Consider the following 18458-nt stretch of genomic DNA (forward strand, 5'->3'; position numbering starts at 1 on the left):
CAGAAGAGCCCCCGTGGAGCCCTCCTGATCCCTCCATTCTCATGCAAAATGGCTGTTGACGAGGAGAAGAGACCTGCTGGCAGGAGAAAGCTGGCCCAAGGTGAGGGACAGGCTTTCGTCCCCACAGTGTCTCGAGATGATGCAGAAGGGCTCCTGCTGATGGAGGAGGAGGGTCACTCGGATCTCATTAGCTTCCAGCCCACAGACAGTGACCTCCCCAGCTTCCTGGAGGACTGCAACCGGGTATGACGGCAGGGCCTGCGCCCCCACCCCTGCAGGTGGCACATGGCTGGTCCGGGAAAGAGAAGGGAGGGTGGAGGGACCCTGCTCCCTGGCCCTGAGGCCCTTGGTATCTGTGTCTCCAGGCCAAGCTGCCCCGGGGTATCCACCAGGTACGGCCCCACCTGCAGCATATCGACAACGTGCCCCTGCTAGTGCCCCTCTTCACTGACTGTACCCCCGAGAGTGAGTACTGTGGTCACGGTGACTCGGGCAGCCTGGCCCCTTCCACCGAGCACTGCCAGGGCCTGGCATCCCCTGGGCTCTGGAGGCGACGTTGGTTTCCCATGCAGGGAGCAAAGGAACCTGGGCTGGGAGGAGCTGGGAGCCTGGAGGGCTGGAGCCATGAGCGTGTCCATTGTGGGGAGTCAGAAGTGACTGGGTAGGATGGTCCCAAAGGGGGAGCCCACTTCCCCGTGTCTCCTGTCCTGTGGCTGTCTGTCCAGCGTCCCGTGTCGGCCTCTGCCTGCCTGATTCTTATGCCCCGGACCCTGTGCCCACAGCCATGTGTGAGATGATCAAGATCATGCAGGAGTATGGAGAGGTGACCTGCTGCCTGGGCAGCTCCGCCAACCTACGGAACAGCTGCCTTTTCCTCCAGAGTGACATCAGGTCAGGGGGATATGCCACTACCTCCGCGTGGTCCCAGACTCGGGCTTGCGTGGGGCTGGGCACACTCTATGGCTGATGTTGCCCTGGCTGGGGGAAGCGAGGGATCTGGGCACAGCGGGGAGGAGAGGGAGCAGGCACTTGTCCTGCCCTGTGGAGATGGGTCTTTGCGGAGTGCAGCTGACAGGTACTCGTCCCCCTACGCCGTGCAGCATTGCCCTGGACCCCCTGTACCCTTCCCGCTGCTCCTGGGAGACCTTTGGCTACGCCACCAGCACCAGCATGGCCCAGGCCGTGGACGGCCTTTCTCCCCTGCAGCTCTCGGGGCAGCTCAACAGCCTGCCCTGCTCCCTGACCTTTCGCCAGGAGGAGACCATCAGCATCATCCGGCTCATTGAGCAGGTGGGGGCTCAGGTGGGCGGGGCCTGCTTGCGGTGGGGGGAGTAGAGACACAGGATCCGTCTGGGCTCCCAAAGGCCGGTCCCCCTCCAGGCGAAGCTCTCCCTGGCAGTTTGGTTTGCTGTCAGGAGCATCCGGGGCATCTTGAGGCTTGTCAGCTGTAGGGCCTGAGAGGTCACAATCTGTCCCTCCTGGTCCCTAGGCTCGGCATGCCACCTATGGCATTCGCAAGTGCTTCCTCTTCCTGCTGCAGTGTCAGTTGACTCTTGTGGTCATCCAGGTGAGGTGGGGCCAGCAAGGCATTGCCCCTCCCCGGCCGCTTCTTTGCTCAAGGGCCAGTTGGGAGTCTGAGGCAGGGGGCTGGGAGGATGCAGTGCCGCCTAGGGGCCCCCAGCGCCTCTGTGCAAGCCCTGGGCTTTTGGAGTTGACCCTGGGAGCAGAAGAGCGTCCTCTCCAGTCCCAGCTCCTCTCAGCCAGGACGTGAATGTCTTCTGGGCACAGGGCGAGGCAACCCTGGGGCTCCCCGCGTCCTGCTCCTTGCCAGAATCTAATGGTGCTTCCTGGGCTCTCCCGGTCTAGTTCCTCTCTTGCCTAGTCCAGCTGCCACCACTGCTCAGTACCACTGACATCCTATGGCTCTCCTGCTTTTGCTATCCTCTGCTCAGGTGAGAAGCTGGCCACCCCTCTGTGCCCAGGCAGGCAGGATGGGGGTGTCACCAAGCACCCCCAGGGTCCCAGGTCCGGGGAGCCCTGCTCAGTGCTCGCCTCCTCTGGCACAGGGGTCACCAGGGGGACTCCCCTTGGCTTTTTCATCCTGCCCACCCGCCCTGCCCTTGGTCCTGAGACTCCCAAAAGGCTTCCCCCATGGGCACTGGGGGACAGAGGGTCACAGTCGCCACCCTTCACCTGGTCTCTGCTTTTCAGCATCTCTCTGCTGGGGAAGCCCCCCCATAGCTCCATTATGTCTATGGCCACAGGGAAAAACCTTCTGTCCATTCCTAAGAAGGTAAGTGAAGCGGAGCCTGCGAGCCTGGGCCTTTCCCGAGGAATTGAGTGTGGAGGTAGCTAAGCCTTGGGAAAAGTGATCTGGATGGGCGCCTCCATCAGAATGTCCCGCATCCAAAGGGGAGGTGATGGTACAGAGCTGGGAAGATCCTCGCCAGGGTGGGCAGTCCCTGCTCCTGTCCCCTTCCCCGCCCCCTGGGCCTGCCCATTTACTGAAGAGCCCTTGGATCCAAGTCTAGAGGCTGCTGTGACAGGCCTTCCCTCCTCCCGCAGACCCAGCACTACTTCCTGCTCTGCTTCTTGCTGAAGTTCAGCCTCACCATCAGCTCGTGCCTCATCTGCTTTGGCTTTACACTGCAGAGTTTCTGCGACAGTTCCCGGGCCCGAAACCTCACCAACTGCTCCTCCATCATGCTGCCAAGGTGGGTCCTGCCCCAGCCCCTCCCCCAAGTCCACTCCATGGGGCCCAGAGGGGGCTGAACCCACCACGCCTTGCTTTGGCAGCCACGCCGACACGGCTCCAGCCTGGTTTGGTGACTTTGCCAACGGGCTGCTGACAGCTCAGAAGCTCGCTGCTGCCCTGATCGTTCTGCACACTGGTGAGGGGCTCCCGAAAAGGGGCCAGTGGCGGCTGGTGGGGGCACCCCGGGGACCAGGCCTTGGGCCATGGCGTGTCTGACACTCCCCCCACCACCCCATTTTCTCCAGTCTTCATTTCTATCACCCACGTGCACCGCACCAAGCCCCTGTGGAGAAAGAGCCCCTTGACGAACGTCTGGTGGTCCGTGACGGTGCCTGTGGTGTGAGTGCGGCTCAGATGGGGGCAGCGTGGGAGGAGGGGGCTACGGCAGGCTGTGAGTTGAGAGCGGGGTGTGGGCCAGAGGTGGAAGGGTGCCCTCCTTGAGCTGCTGTAACACTGAGAAAAGCAGGGAAGGAAGCAAGGAGGCCCGGCTGATGCAGGGGGCCAACTCCTCCCGCAGGCTGCTGGGGCAGGTGGTGCAGACAGCAGTGGACCTGCAGCTATGGACGCACAGGGCCAGCCACGTCCACTTTGGCCTGGAGGACGTGCCTCTGCTGACGTGGCTCCTTGGCTGCCTGTCCCTGGTCCTTGTGGTGGTCACCAATGAGGTCGTGAAGCTGCACGAGATTCGGTGAGCCACAAGCAGGGCACTCCCTGTGGGCCCAGGCATGTCCCCTCAGCCTGTCACTACCCGGGCTCCATTCCTTCACCTTCTCGCTACCCATCCCACCGTCCTCCTCTGGTGTCCTGCCCCGTCCCCTGGTGTCGATGTCTGTGCTAACCTGGATTTTAATCTCCTGCCCCCCCCCCAGGGTCCGGGTCCGCTACCAGAAGCGACAGAAGCTGCAGTTTGAAACTAAGCTGGGCATGAACTCTCCCTTCTGAGCCATTGGCCATGGTGGCTATAGTGGCCCTGGTCTCTGGGGCTAATACCAGACCCATTCCTGAGTCTGGGGAGTTGGTATCATGAATTTTGCAGGGTTTGCTCTTGTGCCCCATGGCACTGGAGGTCCAGATCCCGGTGTCAGACCCAGCTGTCATCTTGACCCATGGGGCTACTGTGGAGGAGCTGACGAGCCAAGGTCTTATCAGGACAGTCTGGCTCTTCCCTGGGTCTCCCCAGGGGCATTCTTGAATGTATGACCTCATGTGCTTAGCAGAGGGGCTCAGACCCCTCCCACCTGTGGGCTGCCCCCCTTCATGGTCCCCTCACCCAGTGCCCTCCACTCTGGGGTCTCGGGCCAGGGCCTTAACTTGTTTTGAAAGGGCCACTGGCAGCAGCCTTCAGGGGTCCAGATCACTGTCAAGTCCGCAGCTGAAGGCAGGGGTGACGGTGCATCCTCCCTCATCCCGTCTTCCAGGGGCAGGTGCCTGGATATGGCCGCGTACTTGCCCTCCCTCCCTCTGCAGGGGAGCCTCACGGGTCCTGAAGATGGAGAAGGTCCCCCACCTCACCCTGGAACCTCTGTGCCTGCCCTCAAGTTGGCTGCGAGAGTCTGTCTTGGGGATACGGCCCAGGGCGCCTTTTAGCCCCCCGCCTATTTCTCCTGTGAAAATGTTTTTACTGGTGTATATTTTTTACTGGAAATGAGCCTTTTAGGAATGAATGTAGACTGGTTTGTATTAAAACTTGTAAATTGCTTAAGAAAAACGTGGCTGCTCCATGAGGCAGCCACCAAAGGGAGGAGAGGAGGGCCCAAGCCTCCCTCCCTCCACACTGGCGGGAACCTTGCGGGTCCAGTTGAGATTGTGGCACAGATCCAAACACACAGGCCGATAACGTGGAATGACACTTTCATTGGTGTTAGTTGGGGTAAGAGGTTAATGGTTACAGAGCTGGGGCCTGGGCCAACCAGGTCAGGCTTCCAGCCCCCAGATGGGCAGTGGGCATTCTTGCTGTGATTCGAAGACCCTCCCCAACTGCGTCTTCTCAGGCAGTTATAGATAGAATAAATTCCTTTTAAAATATATGCATTTCTCTCTGCTTAAAAACTATTTACAGTTGAAAAAGTTTGGACTTTGGGGATCTGTTAATCCCACTGCCCCCACCCCCGCCAGCTTTGCCTCACTGAGGGCAGGCAGGGGAGGGACCAAGGTCTGGCCGGCCTGGGCACTGCCATCACTGCTAAGCAGGCCCCTGGTGGCTTATATACATATCCTATGTACAACTGTGAGGACCCAGCCAGACACACCACCTCCTCCAGCCTCTCAGCACCAGGACAACACAGCAGGTGGCAAGAGGACCTTGGCACAGGAACTTGAAACATTTGGGGGGGGGGGAGGGCAGAGACAGCACCCTAGAAGCTCTGCCACCACCTCTCTCCCTGCAGAGGAAACTCTTACCAGGGTCCCTGTCCAAAGGGTAGGGCTCTTCACTCAGGTTACACACTGGGGGGGGGGGGGGGGGTTTCGCTGAGATGTCAGCTTCTGACAAGTCCCCTTGGCCCCCGTGGGGTGGCCCCCCTAGAACTGCAGTGCTGACTACCACTGGCGTGGAGCAGCAGGAGCTGCTTCTGCGTTGGGGCAAGAGCAGTGGACGCTGCAGCTCACAGAGGGCGTTGCCGAGGCTGCAGACGGGTCTAGCTCAATCCAGCATGGCGTCCAGCTGGTCAGCCAAGGCATCGAACATGGTGCTAATGTCATCCAGAATGTGCTTGGTGGAGGTGCTGGGGGGGCTGCAGTGGGGAAAGGACTGGGTCAGATCAGCCAGAAGTCAGATCACCACGCTGGCCCTGAGCAAGGGGGCTGTTACTGAGTGCCCGGTTGGTGCCAAGCACATTCCGTGAATCTTCATTCTCACAACCTCCCCAGTCAGCAGGAGTTGCTTCCCTTCACAAGTGCACTGGGGCTCAGAGCGGGAAGTGACTCGCCTAACCGCACGTGCCTCTAAGTGGCAGCCACCAGATTCCCTCTGCAGGTCAGATCTGGATGATTAGAGAACCTGTACTCCTCCCATTCCAATCAGGGCTCCCCAGCCTGAGGATCTATCTGCCTGAGATGCCCCCACCCTCCCCTCAACAATCCCAAGACCCCCGGGAAGAAGACTTGCGAGGAGCTGTTCCTATGCCGCCACCTCCCCCCCCCCCCGCCCAGCACCCAGCACCCAGCAGCCCTCACCCCTCTCGCTCCTCAGTGCCAATGCTCTTCTCTGCTGCCCGCAGTGCAGCTGCCAGGGATGAGCTGGTCTGCTCCAGTCTCTGCTGGGCTCGGCCTGAGCCCGTGGCCCCAGTGCTCTCTGGCCTTGGAGGGGGTACTGGGCGAGGGCCGAGCCGGGGAGCCAGCTTAGGGCCAGAAAATGCCAGCTGGGTGCAGGCCACAGATACAGGCTTGGGAACTGTTCCTGCAGAGACAAAAAGGTTGGCCTGTGACTTGGCTGTGCTGGACACAACCCCTGCAAACAGTGCCCTCTCCCCCAGGCCCTGCCTCATACCTGCTCCAGGCACCTTGATGAGGGCAGCAGGGGGAGCTGGGGGCTCCGGCTCCCCAGGCTGCCGACTGCCCGCCAGGTTTTCCAGAGCTGGCCCAGGGCAGAGGGACACAGAGGGCTGGGTTGGGGGGCTGGGAGAAAGACGGGCTGAAGCTCCTTGAGTTGGAAGGCTGCTGGGGTCAGGCCGAGGAGGGCTAGGAGAAGCTGACAAGGATTCGCTGGGGGTCTGGGAAGGCAGGGCGACAGAGGGGCTGGACACAGCACTGGCCACTCCAAAGGCCAGAAGTGCAGTCTGCAGCGGCTCTCTCTCCCGGCATTTGGGCCTCCGCTTAACAGTGTCTGACTCTGTTAGGTTGAAGTCCAGGCCAGCGGGCACTGGTATCTCCCGGGGTGGGGGGCCGGCTGGCTTCGGCCGCTGTTTGATAGTTAGGTTCCCCTCCTCTGCAAATGGGAGCCCTTCCCCTGAGCTGCCCCGAGATGGGGGTGTCCCCTCCGGCCCAGGCTCCTCCTCCTCCGTGTCTGATGAGGGGCCGGCTGGGGCAGGCGGGCCAGGGGGCTCCGATGGGCCAGCTGGTTCACTCAGTGTTCGCCTTCGGGGCCCTGGGGCCCCCTCCTTGGGCCCTGGGCTTCCATCTAGTGGCGGTGGCTCTGGGGTGGGACCAGAGACAGAGCTGAGGCGCTTGGGGGGAGGGGGTGGGGGGCCTTTGCGTCGGGCCCGGAGGGCAAAGGACTGGCTGCGGGGAGCCCCTCGAGCTGGGGTCTGGCTAGGGCTGGTCCGTGCTAGAGCGCTGCGTCCTGGTCGCCGAGTGAGAGTGGCATAACTGCCCAAGGCACTGCCCACTGGCCCGTCGGCCTCCCCTTCTGTTTCCCCCTCAGCTGGGCCAGGGCGGCTCAGGCTGTGGGACCGGCGCTTGGGCCGAGGTGGGTCTGGGGGAGTGACAGGGGGGCCAGCCAAGTAGGAGAAGGCCCGGGGTGTACCCGGAGGTGGTCCTGGCGCTGGGCTGGAGGGAGAGCCCTGGGGGTACATAAAAACATAAGGGGGAGGCCCTTGGGGGGCACCAAGCTTAGGGGGCCGCTCTGTGCCCTCTGGAAGGTTCCTCTCCTGTGGGGTGCTGGGGTCCCCACCACTGGGTTGGGGGGCAGGCTGTTCCTGTGAGTGACCAGACCCTCGTGAGCGTGCTCCAATGCTCTCCTGGCTGGGGGAGCGGGCAGGGGGCAGAGGGAGTGGCTCAGGGCCATCCCCGGCCATGGCTGCTTGCAGCTCTGGGCTCAGCTCGCTGCCCTGAAAGGTGAGGAGGCGTGGGCCAGCTGCAGCAGGACCATCTCCATTCTCCAGCCCCTCGATGGCCATCAGCTCTGGGCCCCTGGCCAGCCGGTGGCCACCCTCGCCTGAGGTCTCCCCCTGCAGTAGGCCCCGCCGAAGCTCGGCCAGCCGCTTTACCCCCAGCATAAGCTTCTTCTGATGACCTGAGAGGGATGGATATGGGCGGAAGGGTTAGCTGGAGCTGGAAGGGGTCACCCCAGTCCCTCCCAGACCCCATTCTCTCTTCTGGCCCTGGACCCTGAAAACGTTCTGGAGACCCTCGGTGCAGTCGGTGCTCACCTAGCTTATTGACGCCAATCTCCTGCAGCTCCTCCCAGGTGAGGTCGGCCACCAGCCCCATGGAGTCGTAGCCACTGCTCACCAGCTGCTTGTGGTACTGTGGCAGCCCCAGTGCGCACAGCCACTCCAGCAAGTCCGCCTGGAAGAGTGCCACTGTCACGACTGGCTCCCCGGCCAGCCTCGGCCCCCAAGCCAGGAAGGCGCCACAAAGCCACAGCTGACGGTGCGAGCCCATGCCATCCACCCACTCACCGGGATGTAGTTGGGCAGCCACTCAGCAATGCTGAGCTGGGCAATCTCTGAGGCGATCTTCTTCCTGTGCCCAGGCTTGGTCACACCAATGGCTGTCAGGTCCTGCCACACAGAGTTGTGCCATCAGGCCCCTCCTCTGCCTGCTGGACCCTCCACTGCCCTTCCACAGGGGCACCTACCTCAGGTGTCATACGGCTGATGGTTGGCACGTCGTAGCCGGCCTGCAGGAAGTGGGCAGTGTAGCCCTCCAGCTGGAACTCACTCAGCCAGTTATGAATGGCCTGAGCATCCTGGCGGGGTGGTGAAGTTAATGGAGCTGAGCGTGCCAGAGCCCAGCCATCTGCCCCAGCCTCCCCTAGGAGCCTGGCCTGAGCAGGGACTGAAGTCCACACTAAGGCCTATCCCATGCCCCCCCTGGGCCCCCCCGGGCCCGCAGCCCACTCCCCAGTGGAAGTCACACCTTCCCCTCCAGCAGCTGCTCCGGCCTCACATCCTGGGTGAAGAGCTGTTCCCCAGAGCGGTAGTTGGCCAGAGGGCGGTGGCTCAGGTTGTCTTCAAGGAGGGAGAGGAATGGAATCAGGGGAGGCAGGATGGAAGGGGCCGAAGCAGTTCTAGCCCAGCCCATCCCATTTACTCTTCCTACCTGCCAGGGACGGGGGGTGCAGTCCTGGTAGCGCCTGGTCCTCTCCAGCAGAGGTGAGCGGCTGGAGACAGGGAAGGAGCCGACTCAGCGTTTGGGGTAGTGGCAGCAGGACAGGCCCCGCCCTGTCCCAATACTCACAGCCTCCTACCTGGGCGTTCTCAATGAGGAGGCCAGTGCTGTGGCCGTTGGTGCCCTCGGAACTCTGCCCGCTGCCAGCACTGCGGATGCTGCCCACGCTGCCCTCACTGCCCACGCTATTCCTGTCACCTGCTGCAGGGGGCAGAAGCAAAGGGGTTAGAGCCCCAGTTGGCCCTGCCAACAGCTGACTGGCAGCTTGCCAAAGCCAGACACCCACCCCAGTGCCTTGTGCCGCCGTCTGGGAGGATGTACCTGGGCTGTCTGGGCTGAGGCCCACGCGAGGGAGTTGGCCATAGCTGAGAGGGTGCAGGGAGTCATCAGCAGGATTCTGCGGGGTGCGGGAGAAGCCTGGGCGCAGGGGCATGGGCGCAGAGGGGAGTCGGGGTGCCAGGATGCCCACCCGCTTGCTGACCACTTCGACGATGCCCGGGGGGAAATAGCCCACGCGGTCTGTGCCCCTCTGGCTCTCGTGGATGTGGCCCTTCCAGCGGCCATCGGGATGCTGCTCAAGCACCTGTGGCAGATGGGGTGGGGGTGGGGGCAACCATGGTTACTTCCTGTCCAAAGCAAGGGCAGGTGGCCAGGCCTGCAGCTGCGGTCCAGCTCTTCCCCGACCCCCAAGAAGCTGGTCTCTGATGCCCAAGTCAGCCCACAGTTCTGTTCCTGCTGTCAGCATCTAGCCCAATCTCCCGGGTGCCTCCAGAACATACGAACATGAGTCCTGGAATCAGCCCGGGTTCAAATCCCAGCCTCACTGCTTGCTGGCTTTGCGGACTTGGGCAAGTCTAATTTCTCTAAGCCTCAATTTTGTCATCTCTAAAAAAGGACATGGTGATAGCACCTACCTCACCTGGCTTGGGAAGGAGTCAGTGAGGTAGTGCACATAAAGGTCTTAGCACAGAACCTGATCCACAGTAGGCGCTCCAGTAAGTGACAGTAATCATTTGTGTTCGAAAAGAAATACCTGCCGCACGGGGTCCTCACCGTGATGACGTCCCCTGCCCGGACATTGAGGGCAGTGGGATCATGGAGGTTCCAGAAATCCTTGAGTGCTCGAACCTTCAGGATCCCTGAGGCCTCTAAGAGAAGGGGGAGGACTGGTGTCATCTGAGGGTCCTTAGGGTGCCTTCCCATCCCTTCTACCCCCTTCAGGACCCGCCCCCAGGTCCCTGCCTCATCATCTCCGCAGCATCCCCCCCCGCCCCCCGACCAGTCCCAGGCTCAGATGTACGACATCCTGCTCCTGGGACATCTGCTCCTGCTCCACTTCCTGGTACCCACTGGAGTAGGGGACCCCTGGGCTGGGTCTTCTCCCACACACACTCACCCCGCAATAGCTGCTTGATTTCCCGGCTGGCCTGGGAGGTGGTGAACTGATTCACGATGTCCAGAGCCGTCTGGTTATAGGTGTTCCGGATGTTCACGTCTACCCCGCCCTGGGATACAGTATGGTGTGAGGATGCACCAAGCACTTTGCTTGTCATTTCCCCCAAGCCTCACCACTACCCAAGAGATAAGTACTATTTTCAAAGTTTACAGACAAGGAAATGGAAGCTCAGAGATAGGATCAAGGACGAGCTCAAGGTCATTCAGCTAGTAAGAGGCAGAACTGGGGCTCGAATCAGGTCCAGCTGCTCTGTAGTCACTTGGCCACCGCCCATGCAAAACACCACATTGGCTGGGGGTGAGCCCCTCCTGAGCCTCTAGCATGTGGTGGGGCTCTGTGTACAGCTGCGGGGTGAGCAGGGGCCCACACCCACCTCCAGGAGCAGCCGCACCACCTCGGTCTTGCCGTACAGCGCGGCCTCGTGGAGCGCCGTGCCCGTCTTGGTCTGCCGGTTGATCTCTATCCCGGCTCTCAAAAGCTGCCTGTGGAGAGGAGGGCGAGTCACCAGGGTGGTGGGGGCGCGAGAGGAAGCTGATTGCTGGGGGCTTGGGAGAGTGATCCAGAGCAAGGGTGAAAAGGGCAGCAGGGCAGGGCACCAAGGGGACATTGTCGGTCCTACAGGAAGGGGATGAGGAAATGAAGGTGGGGTGAGTGGCGGGTACCTGATGACCTCTCTGTGGCCATTCTTGGCAGCCAAGTGCAAGGGTGTGGTGTAGTTGGGGTCACACGGGTCTTTGGCCTCACCCTCCAGCAGTGCCACACATAAATGGCTGTTCAGTAGCAGCTGGGCCACCTGCAACAACCAGCACCCAGGTAGAGTCTCCTCTTAAGACCCCACAGATGGGCAGGACCCAGTACCCCAGGAGCTGCAGGCCTCACCTTGAGCCGCCCAAATTCGCAGGCCAGGTCCAAGGGCGTCTTCTTGGCCTTGTTGACCAGGCATGGGTTGGACTGATGCTGGAGGAGCATTTCTGACTGGGTGGGGTTGGGGGAGCCAAGTGAGGGGTGTGGCCCGACCAGCCCCTGCGCCAGCCCTAGCCCTGCCCAGCGCCCCTGTGGGCGGCGGACTCACATACCACGTCATAGTGTCCGTACTGGGCAGCCAGGTGCAGCGGGATCTGCCCGTCCAGCGAGGCGGCGTTGACGGCCGCAGAGGCCCGCAGCAGCAGTCGCACAGGCTCCAGCCGGCCCTGCCAGGCTGCGTAGTGCAGCGGGCGCATACCTGCCGGAGCAAAGGGGCTTCTGAGGGAGGTCCTGGAATGACGTGGGGTCAGGGGAGGGCAGTGAGCAGGGTCTGGAGCCACCTCAGCTGGAAGGGAGACAGACCCAGTGGAAGCAATGGTGCCTTCACCCGGGGTTTGCTTAGGGGGAGTTCCGGCTGTATGGGGCTGAAGCCAGAATCCCACCTCGCCCACCATAAATGAGCTGGTGACCTCATGACAACATCATCTCAACTTCCTCACCTGGATACTGGAACGCCAGTACCACCCACTACACCATAAGGCTATGAAGATGGAAGAGGTAAAGCATTTGCAAGCCCAGAAAAGCCATGTCAACATCTATTAGCATTGCTATGACGTAGCAGAGGCCAGCTCTGACCATAGGGTCTGGGTTGGGGGCACACTGGGGTCTCACCATTGCTGTCCTTGATGTCCACAGTGGCCTGAGCCTCCAGCAGCAAGGCTATGAGCTCCAGGCTGCCCCCCAAGGCAGCATGGTGGAGAGCGGAGAATCTGGCGTGGCAAGATACATGGTAGGGTGTCAGTGAGCAGCCCTCCACCCCCCAAATCCTGGTCTTCCACACCAAACCCATCCTGGGGACTGACAAGGCCGGGTTACTTGCCCACTGTGCCCCACCCCCGCCAGCCCTGCCGTGGGAGCGCAAAGCAGCCAGGCTGCAGCATGAAAGGGCTCAGTGTCTGGGCTGAGAGGCCTGTTTGTCTGGCCTCCCCTCAGCCGGCCCAGGGGAGGGGGCCGTGGGAGCAAGAGCCCGAGGGCTCCTACCCTCTAGGGAGAAAAGGGGGCCCAGCAGGAATCTGACCCAAGGAGGCCCCTCAGAGAGGCACCAGGGCCCCTCCTCTCACTCAGGGACAGCTCCACAGGCAGGAGCGTGGGCAGGACCCCCTCCCTCCCATCCGACACGGTCAGGGCCCCGAGCTCTCAGCAAACACACTTCAAGGGCCAAGTTTGAGAGGGGAAGGGGCTCTAAGACCCAGGTCTTTCCCCCTCGCCCCTCCTCCGCCCTACAGTTCTTGAGAGGGGAGGGGCTCACACTCACCCATCAGCATCTTGGTAGTTGACATTCAGTCTCTTCGTGGAGCCGAGGAGCTCTGGGGTCAGAGCAGAAGGCATCAGGGTACCCTCAAATGACCTGCTCTTACCCGCACCCTAGCCCAGTGCTCCCTTCCAGCCCACCTCCCAAATCCAGCTGACCTCTTGGTGCGCAGGAAAGCACCTGCCCCATGGCCCTTTCGCGTCCTGTCCCTGCGGCCCCTCACCCTGGCCCACTGGCCCATAAGCTCGAGGGCACTGAGTGCAGAGAGCTGCTGCAGCAGTGGCCTGGCTTTCCGGGGCCCCCAGCCCAGCTCATTTATACATCCAAGGGGGCGGGAAGAGAGGCTGGCATGCTGTGCCCTCAACGGACGGGCCCACGAGTGCATGGTTAGCATTCCTGTCTGAACTGGCTAAGGAACGAGTCTCATTGTCACACTGGGCCAAGGGCGCTGGGAGAGAAAGGAGAGGGGCACTAGATGCTCAAGAGTGGAAGGGCAGATGCCAGTGCTGGACTCTAGGGCCACCATACCCAGCCCTATGACCTCCCTGAGTGAAGCCTGGTAGAGAAGGTGGCGTCAGACAGACTTACACCATGCCCGGGCCCTACCATGTACTAACTGTGTGATCTCGGACAAGTCACTCAATCTCTCAGCTTCAGTGTCCTCATCTATAAAATGGGTTGATCAGAGAACCTGCTCACAAGGGTTGAGTACCCGAGTCAGCATGCAGGAGATGGAAACCCTCACCACTTCGCACTCCTTACACATTAGCCACTATCATCAAGATGCTGCCCTCCAGCAAAAGCTGGTACAGTGCCCCATTGGCCCGTCTCTGTACCCACAGGCTCCTAGCAGAGATAATGCCCCAGGCAGGGGGCTCTCTGCTGCGTGGTGGCAAGAGGAGCTAGGGACATGGGCAGGATGGTGGTTTATCCCCTTCAGGGACAGGAACAGGATTCACGTAGGTGTGTCCCATTGGCGAGCCAGGGTATAGGAGGGGGTGTCCCTGATAAATGGTGGGGAGGAGAAGGGGAATGCCTGTCACAGGCGGCCCCTGCCTCCTGCTAGAACCTACCCCTGCCAGGAAGGAGGAGGCCTGGTTCAACCCAGGCAGGCAGGGTGCCAAGCATGCTGGTCCAGGCCTGCCCCCAGACCCTAGTGGGCCCCTGAATAACCCAGCAAGGCAGGGCCTCATTCCAAAAGGGAGGGACGAACCCTGAAGTGACGAGTGCAGGGTGGGGAGGGAAGGGGATAGCTACGTTTAGGACTGCGTCAAATTACTCTCCTGCTGAAAAGGTAAATACACAGCCAAGGAGTGACTAGGGGTGAGGAGGTGGGGGCCACCGGGAAGAAACACAGGACTCCCAGTCTTCCTCTAGCCCCCTTGGGAAGTTCTTGTCACACAGAACCATTCAAGGCCATGGGAAGAACAGAGGCTCTGGAAGCAGGAAGTGCCTGGTTCAAATTCTTTTTGGCTGTGTGTCACTGATGAGCCACGGTACCTCTCTGAGCCTCAGTGAAGAGGACGAGGTCAGCAGGGAAGAGACACAGAAAGTCCCTCTACCTGCTGCCAGCCTGGACAGTCTGGGATGGGGCAGCTTGGTGGTGAGGTGCAGCCTTTCTAGGAAGTGTCAGGACAACGTGACAGGAGGGACAGGAACAGGGGCAGGGCAAGGCTGGGTGGCTCTGTTCTTTCCAGAACAATGGGCGGAAAGGTGGTGGGGGAGAGGCTCACAGTGACTGGGCTGGGGGCCGTGGTGGGAGGGCGGAGGGTCCTGGTTCTGGCAGTGGCTCCAGGCACTTCCCCTGCAGCACCACCTTCTTTCCCGGCCTGGCTCTGGGGGTGGAAGGGTCGCTCCTGATTTAGGCTTGGGCAGAGGATGTGAGCTCAGCAGGCCACCCCCAGCCCACTCCGTTTCCTCTGGCCAGAGAAGGAGACAGCTCAGAAAAGAGTGGAGGAAAGAGGGAGGAGGGCCGGGGACAAGGCCAGGGCAACTACACCCTCTGTCCTCCCAGCTACTTGACATCGATTGGAGGAGCCGAGGGAGCACCTCTCTGGCCAGCTAGAAAGCTCTAGCCACCCCCCAGATGGAGAATGGGAGCCCTGATACCTCCCTTCCGGCAGTTGCCTTTGCCTCTGTGGTGTGGAGCAGGAGTTCCCAGCCTCCCTTTTGAGATCTGCTTTCGAATCACCTAGAGAACTGTCTAATTTGCAGAGTCGCAGGCTCTCTGTGATGATTCTAATTCTGGGGGGTACCAGGAGGTCTGCATTTGCAGAACAATCCTAGGTAATTCTGATGAGGAGCCAAGTGTGGGAGCACAGGCGAGAGGGCACGGGCTTGTCTCTGATCTGTCACACAATGGCTGTGTGACCTTGGGCAAATCACTAATCCTCTCTGAATGTCAGTTTTCTCATCTGTAAAGCGGCTATAGAAAATTAGAGAATTGAGAGGATCATAACATTTCATGAACTATAGGGTCGGCAAATATCACCTTGTGATTTCCTTTTTGTCACCAGCTTTTCCAGCTTCTCAGAGGCCTGGGAGGGGAAGCTCAGTGCCGGGGCATCAAAAGTCCCAAGACCCTGTGGCTCTGTCTATGCCTGTACTCTCTCTGTAAAGTCCCCTTGGGGGCTGTGGGAAGTGACTGCTTCCCCATAGACATTTCCCCCTGAGCACAGGGAAGCTTCCTGGAGCCTAGGAGCCCAGCTGCAAGGCTCCCACCACCAGCCTCCAGACCGCACCCGCTTGCCCTCCTGAGGACCTCATTTTGAGGCCCCAGCATGTGAGGCCAGCAGCAGCTCAACCAAGGCCCCACTGGGCATGTCGCCAAAAACAATATAGAGGTGAAGGGAGGTGGGGGAGTGGCTCCCACTCTTGCGCCTCCAGGGCTAGGGACCTCCTTAGCACCTTCACCCCATCATACTCACCCTGTATCCACTTCCCAAGGGCACAGAGACACCCCCCACACACAGCTCCATCTCCCTATACGCTGGGTCTTCTGCCCTGGTATGTAAGTGGGAGTCGCTGGCTTCTGGGCCCTTAAAATCCTTCCTTCTGGCACCCACACTCGCAGGTGTGGGTGGGGATAATTGGGTGTTGTCAAGTAGCCTGGGGGACTCCTTCCTGTGCACAGGGCTAAGGTGTATCTTGGGGCTAGAGCCCTGGAGTTCTGGGGGAATCCTCCCTCCCCCAGCCCCAGTGTGGTGGCAGCTACCTCCTGCCCCTGTTGGTATAGGAACTCAAGGGGTAAGTCCAGTGTCCTCCATGGATGGCCCAGAGAGCTTGCCCTGAAGCCCAGAGGTCTACTTTTCTTGGGGTCTCACTGCAGATGTTCCCAAGAGATGGGGCTCAGGTGTGGCCACCCATACGTGGAGCCCCCACAACCCTGTCAAGACTAGAGACCCCAGACTGTGGGAAAACCTCCAGAAAATTAGCTTTGGCCACATCCCACTAGGAAACACACGGAGATAAGTCAGGGGGGAAAGGGGCTTTAGCAATTGATTAGATAGCGCTGAACTTTGTTTCAAGCAGTAGGACTGTCTTTTTAAAGGCATCTTACAGACACCCCCATTAAGCTAAAACACAAACGTAGAGATGATGTAGTTGAAGTGGTGTGGGTGTGGGGTGGAGCTCTATCTGTTCAGTCTTTCCCAACCCATTGCCAGAAACCCCATGGCTCCAGAGAATACATCGGAAAACCACCTGCTAGAAGACAACCCCGTGAGGGCAGGAATTTCAGTTTGTTTCATTCACTGCCATGGCCCACTGCTTAGAACACAGCCTGGCACACAATAGGCACTCAAAAAATTTTGAGTGACTACACTTCAACCCTTTTATTTTACAGGTGAGGAAATAGGCTGAGAGTTTAAGTGATTTTGCCTAAGACACACAGCAAGCAGGACCAAATTTCCTCTCTGGCTCTCCCACACAGACACACTCCCTGTACACAAGACAGTTCTCCCACCCCAAACCCCTAGATCACAGGGATCCCCCAGGCCTCTCTCTGTGACTTGAGCACTCAGGGGAGGGTCTCAGCTAGACAGTCACCCCCACCAAGTACTCACTTGTCTTTGCAGCCTTGACTTTAGCCACCAGTTTCTGCACACCAGTCACATCTCCGTTCTTGACGGCGAGGATCAGGTCCTGTTCACGACCCATCCTGGTTCCTGGGCTGGGCTCTGGGCTCAGAAGTCCAGGGTAGAGGCAGGAAAACTGGCCTAAGCCAAGACGTCAGGGTGCCATGCCTTGGTCCTTTGGAGGGCTAGGCGTCCTGGGGGAGCGTGTTGGTGTCCCAGGCAGTGAGCTTCTTGTCAGGGGCTGACAGATCCTCCCTCAAGGTGCTTCACGAGCTGCCACCACAAGCAGGAAAGCCGATCTCTGAGGGAGTGGAGGCTGCTCAGAAATCTGGACAGATATCAGCTTGCAGCTTCCGACAGCCCCAGGATGAGCTGGGACTGGGCACGCCAATATCCCCAGCGTGGCTCAGGAGCACCAATGCCCACCCAGAGAGCAGCCAGCATTCCCTCAGGCCTCGAGCAGCAGCAGTGGACAGGTCTCAGGGGTCTGGAAAAGGTGCAGTGCCTCTTTGCTGAGGGCTGGGCCAGAGCCTGCAAGGGTCCCAGAAGCAGGGCTCAGAAAAAGAGCCATACAGGGCCTCCAGAGAGCCCCCCAAAGCTCCCTGGCTGCCCTTCTGAGTCAAGGGAGGAGCTGAGACATTCAAAGCGGAGAGGGAGCTGCCATGCAAGAGGAATATTTGGAGGGGGGGAGGTGGCATTCTGGGAGGGGTGGCTGAGTCACTAGGGCCCCAGGGCACCTGGCAGCACCTCAACCTGGGGCAGGCCGGGCCAGCGGCCCATTCTCTACAGCTCAAGGCGCTGACACCCACGGACAACTGTAGGGCCAGGAGGTGGGGCCTGGGAGGGTCAGGCACAGGCAGACAGGCAGGGGTCACTCCCTGTAGAAGGTGCCTGTCCCCCAGACTCCTCTCTACCTAAGCTTTACTATAATAGCTGGATGGCCTAGCGCCAGGGCTCTTTAGGAATCCAGAGTGGTGTTGGGAGCTTATGGCCCCCCATTTGTGGTGAGGGTCTGCCTGCTGGACAGGGAGACTTTACAGCACCTGTTGCTGACCCATCTTCACCCCTTGTGCGTGATGGGGAAGCAGCTGGGCAGAGAACGGGGACAAGTGCTGGGGCACTGCTGGGAAATGGGGCTGCCTGGCCCCCCAAGCCTGAACCTGAGGCCCAGAACCCTCAGTGACCACGAATTTGTTGCCTGAGTCCTGTGGCATGAGACCCGCGCAGGCCTGGGGCTCTGGCTGGGGACCCCTCACTCCCAAAACGTCCCAAGCCCAACCCAGATGGCACTCCCTCTCAGGGCCCGCGGCCGACAGTGGGGGAGGGCGCCCCTGGCAGTGCCTGGGGTCGAGCTGGCTCCCCCGCCCCCCGGAATGCCCGCCCAGCGCCGCGCAACCCCCCAACCCAGGCCAACCCAGGCCGACCTGGGGAACAAAGCGGCGGGAAGGACTGGGAGGGCCAAGCGCCGGGAGGGAATGATGCGGGAGAACGGAATAAGGGGGCGCGAAAGAGGACGGAAGGAGCAAAGAGACTGAGGCGCCCGCCGATCCCGCAGAAAAAGTTAGTCTTGTGCCCGCCCTCAAGGGTGCTGACCCACAGCTTAGGCCCCGCAGTCTCACCTCTGCCAGCCGCCCCGCCGGGGGTCCAGCTGGCCCTACGTGGTCCCTCGCACTCCGGACCGTGGCTCCTACTGCCCCCCTTACCCCCTTTCTCCTCCTCCTCCTTTTCCAAGGCCGGCTCGGCGCCTCCCGCAGGAAATCCCGCCCCTCCCCCCTCCCTCCCGCCGGATCGGGAGCGGAGGGACCGTCCCGGCCGCGCAGTCAAGCTGTCTGTCAGCGCCCGCGG

General features: G+C 60.7%; 2 protein-coding genes across 16 annotated transcripts in view; one reads left to right on the top strand and one right to left on the bottom strand.

Annotated features, from left to right (window-relative positions):
* Positions 1-4782, top strand: part of TMEM94 (transmembrane protein 94) — a 32703-nt gene extending 27921 nt beyond the window's left edge. For 6 of the 14 annotated variants that reach the window (XR_012492113.2, XR_012492111.2, XR_012492112.2 and 3 more), the window contains 13 exons: positions 128-243; positions 366-465; positions 783-891; positions 1101-1290; positions 1490-1567; positions 1867-1952; positions 2212-2293; positions 2566-2714; positions 2797-2891; positions 3001-3094; positions 3273-3443; positions 3625-4123; positions 4174-4782. Coding sequence is in view for 7 of the 14 variants with exons in the window: in XM_019745535.3 (XP_019601094.3) it covers positions 128-243; positions 366-465; positions 783-891; positions 1101-1290; positions 1490-1567; positions 1867-1952; positions 2212-2293; positions 2566-2714; positions 2797-2891; positions 3001-3094; positions 3273-3443; positions 3625-3697 (1343 nt within the window). In the remaining 7 variants the exon portion in view is untranslated. Of the gene's footprint in view, positions 1-127; positions 244-365; positions 466-782; positions 892-1100; positions 1291-1489; positions 1568-1788; positions 1953-2211; positions 2294-2565; positions 2715-2796; positions 2892-3000; positions 3095-3272; positions 3444-3624 lie in introns of those variants that run through there. The other 8 variants (XM_019745535.3, XM_019745536.3, XM_019745533.3 and 5 more) reach the window with 3 other exon arrangements.
* Positions 4590-18374, bottom strand: CASKIN2 (CASK interacting protein 2). 2 transcript variants are annotated; one of them, XM_019745540.3, is made up of 20 exons: positions 18233-18374; positions 16602-16914; positions 12541-12592; positions 11898-11995; positions 11339-11484; positions 11142-11237; positions 10925-11055; positions 10636-10744; positions 10203-10311; positions 9860-9954; positions 9128-9389; positions 8886-9007; positions 8738-8798; positions 8555-8646; positions 8274-8384; positions 8095-8196; positions 7843-7981; positions 6243-7706; positions 5930-6152; positions 4590-5487 (listed from the first exon to the last, which is right to left on the bottom strand). In XM_019745540.3, exons 2-20 carry the CDS (start codon positions 16693-16695, stop codon positions 5397-5399), a joined length of 3597 nt encoding a protein of 1198 aa, XP_019601099.3. In that variant the 5' UTR covers positions 16696-16914; positions 18233-18374; the 3' UTR covers positions 4590-5396. The 2 variants fall into 2 exon arrangements, with proteins under 2 accessions (XP_019601099.3, XP_019601101.3); XM_019745542.3 differs by having other exon boundaries at positions 16602-16886; positions 18233-18371.
* Positions 18375-18458: the final 84 nt, after the last annotated feature.

This window comes from Rhinolophus sinicus, chromosome 12 (assembly GCF_057876585.1).
Source record: "Rhinolophus sinicus isolate RSI-liver-muscle chromosome 12, RSI-T2T, whole genome shotgun sequence".
In the NCBI taxonomy this organism is placed as follows: Eukaryota; Metazoa; Chordata; class Mammalia; order Chiroptera; family Rhinolophidae; genus Rhinolophus; species Rhinolophus sinicus.